Source organism: Lineus longissimus, chromosome 2 (genome assembly GCF_910592395.1).
Source record: "Lineus longissimus chromosome 2, tnLinLong1.2, whole genome shotgun sequence".
Classification (NCBI taxonomy): domain Eukaryota; kingdom Metazoa; phylum Nemertea; class Pilidiophora; order Heteronemertea; family Lineidae; genus Lineus; species Lineus longissimus.
In genome coordinates this window covers 23,676,599-23,689,984 of record NC_088309.1, presented here as the reverse complement: position 1 = coordinate 23,689,984, position 13,386 = coordinate 23,676,599, and the positions used below count along the sequence as shown (strand labels likewise).

The 13,386-nt window shown below is 39.4% G+C and overlaps 2 protein-coding genes and 1 long non-coding RNA gene across 3 annotated transcripts in view; all 3 read left to right on the top strand.

The window, feature by feature from the left end:
* The first annotated feature begins 542 nt into the window (after positions 1 to 542).
* On the top strand, positions 543 to 2,753 carry LOC135483812 (activated RNA polymerase II transcriptional coactivator p15-like). Its single transcript, XM_064764862.1, has 5 exons — positions 543 to 590; positions 879 to 978; positions 1,268 to 1,372; positions 1,602 to 1,707; positions 2,120 to 2,753. The coding sequence occupies exons 2-5, from the start codon at positions 916 to 918 to the stop codon at positions 2,197 to 2,199; spliced, it is 354 nt and encodes a 117-aa protein (XP_064620932.1). The 5' UTR covers positions 543 to 590; positions 879 to 915; the 3' UTR covers positions 2,200 to 2,753.
* Positions 2,754 to 6,916: 4,163 nt separating this feature from the next.
* LOC135483439 (uncharacterized) lies at positions 6,917 to 8,063 on the top strand. Its single transcript, XR_010446317.1, has 4 exons — positions 6,917 to 6,970; positions 7,225 to 7,314; positions 7,640 to 7,705; positions 8,034 to 8,063. It is a non-coding gene; the product is annotated as an uncharacterized LOC135483439 (long non-coding RNA).
* A 2,626-nt stretch (positions 8,064 to 10,689) lies between these two features.
* Positions 10,690 to 13,386, top strand: part of LOC135483811 (serine/threonine-protein kinase ULK3-like) — a 34,607-nt gene continuing 31,910 nt past the window's right edge. Inside the window, exons 1-9 of the mRNA XM_064764861.1 lie at positions 10,690 to 10,819; positions 11,040 to 11,160; positions 11,432 to 11,536; positions 11,653 to 11,796; positions 11,906 to 11,988; positions 12,222 to 12,377; positions 12,601 to 12,706; positions 12,921 to 12,961; positions 13,153 to 13,261. Of these exons, the coding sequence (XP_064620931.1) occupies positions 11,067 to 11,160; positions 11,432 to 11,536; positions 11,653 to 11,796; positions 11,906 to 11,988; positions 12,222 to 12,377; positions 12,601 to 12,706; positions 12,921 to 12,961; positions 13,153 to 13,261 (838 nt within the window). The 5' untranslated portion in view covers positions 10,690 to 10,819; positions 11,040 to 11,066. The remainder of the gene's footprint in view (positions 10,820 to 11,039; positions 11,161 to 11,431; positions 11,537 to 11,652; positions 11,797 to 11,905; positions 11,989 to 12,221; positions 12,378 to 12,600; positions 12,707 to 12,920; positions 12,962 to 13,152; positions 13,262 to 13,386) is intronic.

Here is a 13,386-nt window from a genome sequence, read left to right as displayed (position 1 = left end):
TGAAGGATTAGGACAAGTAACATCCTTGCCGAAGGAGAGTTTGTCTGAAGGTTTAGGACAAATCACATCCTTGCCGAAGGAGATCTTGTCGGAAGGATTAGGACAAATCACATCCTTGCCGAAGGAGATCTTGTCTGAAGGATTAGGACAAGTAACATCCTTGCCTGAAGGATTAGGACAAGTAACATCCTTGCCGAAGGAGAGTTTGTCTGAAGGATTGGGACAAGTAACATCCTTGCCTGAAGGATTAGGAAAAGTAACATCCTTGCCGAAGGAGAGTTTGTCTGAAGGATTAGGACAAATCATATCCTGACGAAGGAGAGATTGTCTGAAGGATGTAAACATATCCTAGCCGAAGTACACCCCGGATGCAGTAGACCGTCCTCGCGACAAGTGGTGAGCTTTCTGGAGGTTTATCAACTGGCTGGAAGGGGCGCTGTAGTCGGAATGCTCGCCCGATGCTCGCCCCCACCGATAGAAGAGCCTCTTCACTCTCTCTCGAAACGGTGGCTGCAAATAGTGTAGCTCTTGTGATATTTCTAACGTACCCATAATGAAACAATAATTAGCTGGAAAGCCGGTTCGTTCAGGTAAGGAATTGTATTGTTCTTTCTTCACTATTTCACCGATTTTTACTGCTATTTCCCAATTGATCCATTTAAAAGCCCTTGACCAACCATGAAATTTGTTGTGAGAGTCGTTGTGACATAGTGTCCTTGTCCATTTTCGATGCATATTCACTTTATTCGAGTCATTGTGCTGTGTGTGTCAATATACAGGATGTCCCAAAAGAAAACATCTTTATTTCTGTGCTCATGCGTGTCGTTACTTGACTTTATAGTCGTTCAGTTATATCAGTATCATCATTTCATTTTCAGGTCAACAAGTTTTCACAAAGCTTACTAAACAAGCATTATGCCTAAAACAAAGGAATTCGTAACGTCAAGTTCTGGCTCAGAGTCCGATTCCGGTGATGAGGTGAGCAGGCAGGGTCCATGTGTAACTGTCAGTGCTAAGCGTATCATGATATCAGATTCATTAGAAGAGACAGGAAAAGCAGTTGAATTGTTGGAATAGGACCCTCAGAAAATGGTGATGAGGCTTAGTGAACTAAGATAAGATGCTAGACTCACCTCTGCTTGTGACAACCTATTGTTCAGGGCAGTCTCAGGGATGGTCAGCCACTAGAGGAAGTTGGACTATTTTTGCTGTGAGAAAGTGTTTATTTTAAGATTGTTTCATACTTTTAAAATTTCTTTCTATTAAGCCACCAAAGAAGAAACAGAAGTCAAAGGAGAAGGTGAAGGCGAAAGAAATGGAAAAGCCAAAGTCAAACTCACAAAAAAATGCTGCAGGTGACATACAGTTTGAAGTAAGTGTAAAAAGTTCTGCATCATTTGGACTTGCTCACAGTACAGTGATTTACTTGCCTTACCACTACCAGGCCTCTCCATTAGACTTAATACACACCATTGAATGGCATGCCATTCTTTTATGTTGACCAATGAGATTCTGTGTATATCATACCAACCACTTCTCCATCCAAAAGTGATGACATCCATGGAGACAGAAGATTGTATTCGTTTCGTTTTTGCCTTTAGCTCTCGCGAATGAGGTTTGTAACTGTGAGGGAATTCAAAGGTAAAGCACTCATTGACATCAGGGAACATTATGAGAAGGATGGGGAGATGTTACCTGGCAGAAAAGGTGAGTTCATACGGTGTTGGTTAACTTGTAAAACCCTGGGACAAAGGGAGGCTGCACCATTGCCTGACAGTTCTGCATAATATTGTATTCAGTGAACCAATATAGATAAATTTCTAGATTAAGCTTGATCATTTTCCTGACCCATATTCTTTCAATGCACCAGGAAATGAAGATACATCTGTCATCTGGTCTACTGGCATCAATAATATCACATGTACTGTATATTCCTAAACGGGATAAAAACTGCTTATCCAAATTGGAAATCTAACGTTAACTGTTTGAAATACCTCATCCGAGTTAATCTTATCTAGACTGCACCTCATCCAAATTAATCTTGACTGTACCTCCAAATGAATTATCTAGTCTTGACTGTACCTGAAGAAGCTTAACGGAATAATTTGTTCTCTTTCAGGGATTTCTTTAAGTAAGGACCAGTGGCGGAAGCTGAAGGAACAAATCGATGAAATTGACGAGGTTGTGCAGAATATGTAGCTGGAGTCCAACTTTGATATTTTTGTTGTTTTTATGTTCCTATTGTGCATGTATCTGGAGACCTAACAATCAGACAATCCAAAAAATAACTTTGAAACAACTTATGAAAAGTATGCAGCATGGATATGGGTAAAAGTGGTTACATTTAAAAGAATAGATGAAGAATTTGTAGTCTTAATTTACCCTTGGTGTCTCTTTTGTGTAGGGTTATGATACCACCATTAAGTGTTCATTGCAACCATTTGAAGGTGCTGAGGAAATGTGTGTACACATACCAGATACTGTGCTGACATGGTAATTGTTGTGGTAATTTTGCTGTGTTGTGCATGTACATGTATATTGTTACTGGTTTGAGTTAGACTTAAATACCAAACTTGATGAGTACTGAAATCCACAGTTTTAGTTTTCAGCTGATAAGCTCATGATTTATATTTCAAACCGTAGTATGGTCAGAATCGATGCTTGCAGTTTTCAACCCAAATGTTAATCAAATCGATATGATGCCATAATACAAAAGAAGTGTAATTTATGTACACATTTTCACATACTTTATTTCCAATAAATGAATATCAATTTTGTAGAATGATTTTCTTTTCAAATTACTCATGCAAACTCTTGACAAACTCCCCTTTGGCCCGATTGTATCTTGTCCTAATCCTTGAGACAATCTCTACAAGAGCCAGGATGTGGCTTGACAGAATACTTCGACACAAACTCCTTGGGCCAGGATGTGACCTGTCCAAATCCTTAAGGACGAACTCTCCATCGGCAAAGATATGGCTTGTCCACTACCCTCAAACTCATTTGGCCTGCATGTGATTTGTCGGAATCATTGCTCAGTACAAACTTTGCCCTGTGCCCAGGATATGATTTGTCCGAATCCAAACTCGCTATGATCCAGGGTGTGATCCATGTCCAAATCCTTCAGACCAACTCGGTCTTCGAATTCGGCCAGGATATGACTGTCCAAATCTTTCAGGGCAAACTCTCCTTGCACAAGGATGTGACTTATCCGTATCCTTGCAGAGGACAAACTCCAAGAGCCACTACACTTGTACACAAACAATAGCAAAGGAGTTTAAAACTTGTCCGTATTCTTCAGGACAACCTCTCCTTGCCTGGGATGTGACTTGTCCGTATCCTTGCTCAAGACTAACCCACCTTCTCTCCTTGGACTAAGCTGTGAGACTTGACCGAATCGTTACTTAGGACAAACCTTTGGTTTGACCAGGCTAAGGATTTGACCCTTCACGACGGGACCATATGATGTGCGTTGTGCTTTGAGGACAAGTCTTAGCAGTCACCAAAGTTCTGTGAATACCGCAGAACATCGTCACGGTTGGAAACATTTATATGTGCAAACGATTCACCGAATGTCTTGCCAACAAATTTAATGACTATACTGGCCCAATGGCCATGAACAATTTTAAACTTCCACGAGGGGTATTTTCTTGTTCAGTAAGCATGGTAAAGACCAATTTATACCAAAATTCCCTTCATATGCCTATACACAATGTCACAAACTGACACTGGATTCTTACACCTTCTTTTCTACTCGTAAACAAATGTTCAAGATGTGGATGAACAGGCGGCTTTTCGGTAGGTAACTAACGTTACAGAAGCAAACTGAATTCATCTTATCCGCTAAATCACAGTGAGCTCTATCAATACGATAAACGATTGCTGACATCATTGGTGCCACAAACTTTATCTTTATGTAGCGTCAAGAGTGTGCCGAAATCTCCCCGCCAATCTACTACAGGACAGGACAGAAAAAGTGTCTCATTCTCGGAATGAACAGAGAAATTATATGTCTTGATTCTTGAACTACTTCTCATCTCAACTTTACAGCAGCGATCATGGTTGTCCATCTGACAGTTGCAACTGGGGGTAAGTATCAAAGCACACATTAGTTCTCAATGTGCTAATGAAACATATCGTATCCAGTAAATTTTCTAAAAATATAGTGCATTATAGAAAAAAAATAATCTAATCACAGTATTGTATGGATTACTGTATTTCTGAAGATTTACACAGCCTTTACCAGTGATATATGGAACTTCCTCTCCTATTCATTATTTCAGCAACTACGAGTATGCCTACCAACACTAGGAAAACTACCACCAATCCTGGTACAAATCAAACCAACAGTCCCACCAATAATTCTACCAACAATCCTACCAACAATCCTACCAATAATTCTACCACCATTCCTACCAATAATTCTACCAACAATCCTACCAACAATCCTACCAATAATTCTACCACCATTCCTACCATCAATTCTACCAACAATCCTACCAAAAATCCTACCACTAATTCTACCACCAATCCTACAAACAATCCTACCAATAATTCTACCACCATTCCTACCACCAATTCTACCACCAATCCTACCAACAATCCTACCAATAATTCTACCACCATTCCTACCACCAATTCTACTGCTAATCCTACCATCAAATTTACCACCACCACTGGCAATTCTACCACCAATCCTGTCATCAATTCTACCACCACCAATCCCACCACCAACTCTACCTCCAATTCTACCACCAATTCTACCACGAGTCCAACCACAACAGACGCCCGGTGCATGGACCTCTCACCCTCCTGCGGACATTGGGCGAAAATTGGGTACTGTAGGAACAGGTTCATGAGTTTCATGCAGGAGCATTGCGGGTTAAGTTGTGGATTCTGCAACCCACCAAGTACTGGTAAGGATTTAGGATATCATGATGGAAAAAAAATTCACTGATGTTATATATATAAGTCTTCCACTGCGTCTTCAAAACATATATTATAAGGCGACGAGGGCCAATCCACTTGGTCCGGACTGAACATACACGAGACCGACCTCTGAAGCTTCCTGGCACCAGTTGTTTTTAATATACACTCCGCCCTCCGACAGTGGAGTAAAAAAGCCTGATCTCATCGATCAGGATGTGCCTGAAGATGATTCTCGTCAGGTTCGAGAAGTTGATTCGCTAGGACGGCGTGACATAGAGATGGTCAGCTCTAGCATCAGAAAGGATTTATGTTTTAACCACAAGCACGTTAGGAGAGCAGACCTATGATTCGCATGTAAGTCTCAGGCGGATCTCTGACCACTTGCAAAGGAGGTAAGAGTAGAAAGGAGGGGATGTCGCTAATCAAGTTGTTATTTTGATTTACAGTCATATGGAATGAAACAACAACACTTTCTGCAAATGAAACAGGTTAGTAAGCCCTTATTATTATCTTGTTTTTAAAATGAATTTCGGTTAGGGAGAAATCTTCTGTTCTGCGGTGTCCATTTCAACCTAACCGCATGGCAGGTAATTTTCCTCAGTTGGCATCAGCCATACGCAGCATGACTTATTCATTTTTTTGACGATGTATGTTTTAACCCTGGCAACTAAGCAGTAGTCTTTCACCAACCATCACATGTTCTATATCGTTTTTTACTTATTCAAAGTTGCGGTAAATACTTCCAGGTCCTACTACAGCCATGATGCGAAACGCAACCACAACGATGTCTGAAATCGAAACTGGTAAGTATAGGCCTCTCAGTATTATGATCTCCTACCGTCTTACCCCATCCATCTCATCCAATTCCCACCTTATAAATGTCAGGCATTGGACCACCAAAATCGACTTTTTAGGCGCTCCGTCACGTTAGGCGCGCGAGAGCCGTGTGTGTCAAGATGATGTCCCAAATCAATCAATGAATCACGATTATGTCCTCCCCCCCCGACCTAACATTAATTTAAATATCGACAAACTTAATTGGACCAATATTTTGTCTGAAAAGACAACCCTGACGAGTTTTCAATTAATATTCCATTTACTATTTCTCTATAGTTGCAACAACTACATCGGAACCGTTTACAACAACGCTCATGGACGGATACGTGCGGATCTGTGTTAATGTCACAGGTAAGTCAACTCACTTCTAGAACACCTTGATTGCTATTAACCTCAGTTTAGCTCCACCTCCGCAATATTCGGTGAGACAACTAATACTCCAACAGTATCTATTCCGTAAACCTTTACCTAACTCCTGACTTCTAGGAACCAAGAATGTTTTCACCGCCGATAAATTAAGAATTCTTTATTTCTATAGTTGCAGCAAACACGTCGTACCCTTCCACTGTCATAACGGGTAACGCAACTACAACGCCTGGACCAGATGCCCGGGGACAGAATGTAACTGGTTGGTATTGTGAAAACAAGAGTTACTGGTACAATGCACATGATATAAGAAGTGCATTTTCGAGGCATACACGTTATTTCTATGACAATGTATTACTCGCAATCATGGTGATATTCAATAGAATGTAGGATCACTGTGTTACAGCATCGCATCTTACTGTTTTCACTGCCTATAAAGTGAAGAATTTCGTTTTTGTCCCTACAGTTGCAGCTAACGCCTCACATCCTTCTACAGTCATAACGGGTAACGAAACTACAACGCCTGGACCAGACGCCCGGGGACAGAATGTAACTGGTTAGTATTTTGAACACAGATTGTTTAAAAAACACTTTTGGTATCATTTATACATTTCCACAAGTCTTTATTATTTCTTGATATTACTTATGATATAAAAAGTGCATTTTCGAGACGCAAATTAGATGTGCCCAGTGTTACAGGCATCGCACCTTCACTGCCTAGAAAGTGAAGATTTTCGTTTTTCTTACACAGTTGCAACCAACGCCTCGCACACTACAGCCATAACGGGCAACGAAACTACAACGCCTGGACCAGATGCCCGGGGACAAAATATAACTGGTTAGTATTGTGAAATAAACAGATTGTTTTAAATAAAGCACTTAATATACAGGTACAAGGCACATTGAATATATCTATACAATATAACGATGTTAAAGGTGCATTTTCGAGACATTCATTTTATTTTTATCAGTGACATATATACTAATCATGGTGATATTCAATAGAATGGAAGATGTCTGCGTTACAGCATCGCTTTTGCGGCTTTTGTTACTCAATATAAATTGAAGAATTAAACAAAAAATCTTATATAGTTGCAGCAAACGCCTCACATCCTTCTACAGTCATAACTGGTAACGAAACTACAACGCCTGGACCAGATGCCCGGGGACAGAATGTAACTGGTTAGTACCATAGGCATATACATGTACGGCTTAATCAATGGTCTGACAATTGAAACTGCCGAATTGATTGTGAAATTTTCGACATTTTGGGTCTCCTTTTACAAGCCAAATATCTTATTGATTGAAAGTTCGTTTGTTTTTGGCCTAAAATAGTTTGCTTCGTTTGCATCCTGAGGAAATGAGTGTTGATGTTCGCTTCTCCGGCCCTGCAAAGAATTGAAGATTTAGTCCTTTAAATTGAATCCAATATCGCCGATGTTGGAATTGAAAAATACATTTTTGAGATTTGTGGTATTGAAGTTGATTCATAATTTTTCATCGATAGATGTTCCTTCTGTCACGACGCAACCTGAAACCAAGGAGATTTGTTGGATTGAATTGATAGCCGTAGGTGAGTACCAGACGGCTGAGGGTGGTGGTGGTTTCTCGAAATTAATATTCAATCAAACTTGAGGATAAACCTTCAACCATCTACTGTAGGTTACACTATGGCCTCTCTTCTACCCAAGCCTTGTATCTCACCGGTGGGGGGGGGGGGGGCATATTTTTATATTTTTTATATTTTCTCATAATAAACCAATAGTATAGAGAAAAGCAAACCCATCCCGTTGGGTAACAAATCTCAATGGGTTTTTTTTCTGTGCTCTCGATCGAGATAGTGACGATTTGGATGTCTAACACATATCGTATATAAAATATGATACTCTTCTTTATTTTAGGTGAGACAACCCTTCCGTATCCTACACCAGGTGAGTAATACATATAAAAGTTACTTCGAATATCGCCTCTTTCTAGTTGAAGAGCCGCGCCACCATAGGTGGAGGTGGTGGGACACTTCTGGAAAGACTTATTGCATTGATCCGGCGTTCCGTATAGCCTCCCCTCAGATAACTCATGGGGACAGCATTGATCTTTCCTACATCACATCAGCATCTTCACCTGATGTGATGAAACTCCAGTTGTCATCATAAACATGTGAACTGATGTTGGTGTTCAGACACCTAATCACTTCTTAGTAGCGATATAGTCCACCTATCATGCAGTCTGTATAGCATCCCTTGAAAAATTTCAGATAAAGCTACCCATTCAGGCGTAATAAACGTCCCTATTTTTGTTATGGTCGGCGTGATGTTGTCTCTTGGTACACTGATTGTCGTCATAGTCTATGCAGTCAGGAAAATCAAGAAAAACAAGACGAGGAAACCATTTGATGGATACAGGTAACTATGGCTATGATCAGATAATAGAGATGACAACACGCGTCATGTCCCAAAGATGAACTACATGTATACATGTATAATAACGCGTAGACTATAAGTTCTACTATAGATCCCTTGATTTGAATCGTTTATGTTTATCGTTGGGAATGAAACCAACACCGCCGACGAACATTCCAGAACTGCCCTCTCAGAAGGCTTTATTCTTCTCCTATATGCAGTAGAACCTCCTCTTGCGACACCTTTGCCAAGCGAACACCTCTACATTACGGACATATGTGTAGAGTCAGTGTCTGACCGACACGCATTCCGATTCTAATTTTGTTTTTGCCATTTAGGACTGGTGAATTGCAAGGAATATCGAACCCGGGTGCCGAGATTCATGATTCTGAAGCTTAAAGGACCAAAGAGTTATAAATGGGCCATCGTCAAAAAGCACTGACATAAGATGGAAAAGTTGGTGCGCGGGAGGGGGGTCAGATTCTCAAAATGGCAGAGGAATGAAGGTCCTTATCAGCCTTCGTCTATTTGCGCTGCTTAGACACTAACAGAACTGAACTAAATCATGTCCCTCAGTGAACATCAGATTTGAAAACCCTTACAGCTTATATTGTGTTGGAATTGTTTTTAATTTGTTCCGAAAAAGGGATTAAGACACATTTCAATGATGATTTTATGCATTGAATATGTATCTATGATGATTTTATGCAAACTTGTAATATTGAATGTATCCATGATGATTTCATGCAAGCTCTACATTAATATTGAATGTATCCATGATGATTTTATGCAAACTTGTAATATTGAATGTATCCATGATGATTTCATGCAAGCTCTACATTAATATTGAATGTATCCATGATGATTTTATGCAAACTTGTAATATTGAATGTATCCATGATGATTTTATGCAAACTTGTAATATTGAATGTATCCATGATGATTTCATGCAAGCTCTACATTAATATTGAATGTATCAATGATGATTTCATGCAAGCTCTACATTAATATTGAATGTATCAATGATGGTTTCATGCAAACTTGTAATATTGAATGTATCAATGATGATTTCATGCAAGCTCTACATTAATATTGAATGTATCAATGATAGCTATCAATGATAGTGGTTTCATGCAAGCTCTACATTAATATTGAATGTATCCATGATGATTTCATGCAAGCTCTACATTAATATTGAATGTATCAATGATAGCTATCAATGATAGTGGTTTCATGCAAGCTCTACATTAATATTGAATGTATCCATGATGATTTTATGCAAACTCTACATTAATATTGAATGTATCAATGATGGTTTCATGCATGCGTGTATTTGATTAAGTATTTTTATCGCAGTTACGTGAATCCAAGCTCTTCATGCTCACTGTATTACCGTGCAATACAATTAAATTACAAATGTTGAAAATAATTTTCTTAGTTATGCCCGGCGGTCCCGCCGGCGGCATCTCGACTCATGGGTCCGGTTCAGTTCAAAAGTGTTTTGTCACTAACGCTGGCGTTATGGCGTTATGGCGTTATGTCGAAAGACATTAACTGAAGGAGATAACGCCAAGTTGAGTAAACGGCAACGCCATCACCGTCATTCGCGAGGCAAGGCAATAGGAAAATACCCCCTCGGTTGGAAGAGCCAAGTACAGAAATACGCAACTATGGCTGTTTCGGAGTTAGCTCTCCATAATCTTGTGTTTACAGAATTTCTAAAAATAGAAACACGCAGAGTGAAGCACGTGGTCAAAAACTCTCCGATTGGAAGGTAGGAATGGCGAGATCAACTTCGCCAGGATCTGTTCCAAGCAGCATTAAAGATTACGTTTTTGCCGAGAAATTGGGAAGTGGTACTTATGCCACGGTGTTTAAAGCGTTTAGAAAGGTATTTTGATATAGATAAACCACAAAACCCAGAATTACTCTTCTGTAATTCGTCATAAACACCGTTTGAATTCCGGAATTTCCAAATTTTGGACTGGACATCTGTTGAGCAAAATGAGAACTTTCGTCGTTTCGAGAAGACTCTCATGAATTTGACATGAATTCAATCGTGCAACAGTGTCAAAACTAGCTGAAGAATAAATGAAGATATCCTCTCATCTTTTTCTTTTACCTTTTTACCGTAAAATCTTCTTCAGGGTGGAGCAAGGGAAGTCATTGCCATAAAATGTGTGGAAAAAAAAGGTCTGACAAAAACATCCACGGACAACTTGGTGACAGAAATAGAGATTTTGAAAAAGCTAAAACATGAACATATTGTTGAGCTGAAGGATTTTGAGGTAAACATCCAATATTGTCCTTGAACTTGAACTTATGTCATGGGCAGATCCCAGTGTAGGCCTTGTGAGCCCAACATGAATCTTAAATGTGACTTCCATTCATCCCAGATCGGTCTTTTTGAAGACAAATTCACTACCACAAGTTGCACAACGGTCACTCAACAAATCTTTTCTGCCTGAACTTGACCAACGTTTCATTTATCTTCTTTTTCCTCCCCAGTGGGACCAGAGTAACATTTACCTAGTAATGGAGTACTGCGGAGGAGGGGACTTGTCCCAGTTTATCCATACCAAAAGGCGTTTACCAGAGCATATGATGAAAAAATTCCTTCAGCAGTTAGGTTAGTTAGAAGCTTCTTCTAGCACATTATAGATTAGATGCTGACTTCTGCGGAGTGCCTGCTGTCTATCTGACGGTTTTATCAAGGAGAAAATCTTCTGTACTCCTGCTAGTCACTCTGAGGGACCAATTCCACGGCACTACTGCAGGAAACTGGAAGAAAATAGAAATAACGTGTCTTTTAATGAGTTAATTTCATTGTTGTTGACTTATTATGCTCTTGCTAAAAAAAAATCAGGCTAGCCAAATCTGAACCAATTTTGTTTTTTCAGCCAAAGCTCTTGAATTCATGCGAGCAGAAAATATCACCCATATGGATTTGAAACCACAAAACATTTTGTTATCATCGAGGGACAGGCCAATTTTAAAAGTCGCTGGTAAGTGTTAGGTATCTAAAAGGAAAAATCAAGCTGACATTAGTTGGAGATCCATTTCAATTAATATTCAAAATGATCCTTCTGTTAAGCAATTTGCTCCTACTTTTCTTTTTCAGATTTTGGTTTTGCTCAGTACCTGCATGATGATGCCAATGCTAAGACACTCCGTGGCTCCCCACTCTACATGGCACCAGAGATTATCACTCAGCGGCTATATACAGCAAAAGCAGACCTGTGGTCGATTGGGGTCATAACATATGGTGAGATTTTGGATTTATTCTCTGAACCAAATTTGTTTCATATGAATTGACCCTTGTACAGTAAATTGTAGTTATCACGAAGAGTTATGTAAAAAAATTGACTTTTCAGAATGTCTCTTTGGCCATGCTCCATTTGCATCGAAGTCATTTGCGGAGCTTGAGGAGAAAATTAGGGATACCAAACCAATACAGGTGAGCTTTAAGATAGTATTAATCTAAAGCACCGAACAAATAGGCAATTTTTCACTGCCACCTCTGATCATGATCACATGCAACAATTTTTCATGGGCGTTTTTTTGAAATTTTTACAAATGATATTGATTGCAAATATAAAAATCGTAGAAAATTTCCCAAATTGCAAATCGAATTGGCCTGAAACTTTTCAGGTTTACAGTACTGTCACTTGTTCTGTCCATTCTTTTTAGCTTCCATACGGAGTTGAAATATCAGACAACTGCCGCAACCTCCTTCATAGACTTCTCCAGAGAGATCCCGAGACTAGGATCGATTTTGATGAATTCTTCACGCATCCATTCATAGATTTACAACACATGCCAAGTCCACAATGTTTAGAAAAAGCTGTGAGTATCAAAAGGCCAACATGGTCTACTTCAAAGACTGCCATGCCAGTCACTGATATAAACACGTCTGTCCAATGCTTGTATCCTTCGATAAGGCGAGGGACAGTTGTGTTAAGAATCATTTCGTGCAATATCTTACAATTAGTCTTTAGTTTGGATGTAAATGCCTGAAAGTCGAAATAATTGTGTTTTTTATCTGCTAATAGATTAGTGTTGTTTTTAGGGTGAGATAGTGACTAAGGCTGTGAAAGCAGACACAGATGGTTATTACTATCAAGCAGTCAAACTCTACTGTCATGCACTTGAATACTTTGTGCCCGCCATTCACTGTAAGTAGTAAAATCATTCATTAAATATATATGTCTTGCAATTTTGACGGATTTGATGCTTTTAAGAAGTCATTTCTTTCTAATACATTGGCTTATGACCCCGTCTTTGTACTAGTACATTAGATAAGCATCATGACTGAGGATCCCTGGAAAAATGTCACTCTAATATCACATTTCTGACAATTATGTTCCTTTCACTCATTCTACATTTCAGATGAGAGTGACCCGAAAAAGAAGCACGCAATAAGGTTAAAGGTAGTATCACAGTATGCAAATTTAAGGGTATCAGTCATCAGCATTAAGTTCTCATACAAGTATGAATAGTTTCGTTGTGGCAGCTGCTTATCCCTTAAGGGACCTACCTGGTTTCTGCCTATAGACCCTATTCAATATATGTGAAAATGAAATTAACGGATGAAGTAACTGTGGTGTTCTTGCTATTCTAGGTGAAAGACTACATGGCCCGGGCAGAAGAGCTGAAAAATCTATACACCCCAAAAGAGAAGCCTGTGCTGAGAAAAACAAAGTCCAGTGTAGATGAATATGAAGAGCTAGGTTGGTATAACTGAAGAAGGAAATGGGAATAATCATGATTCATTACAAGACACCAAAAAGTCTAGAAAACTTGACACCAAAAGGGTTTTAGAATTTTCAAAGTACTTTGATTCAGTTGCTTGGTT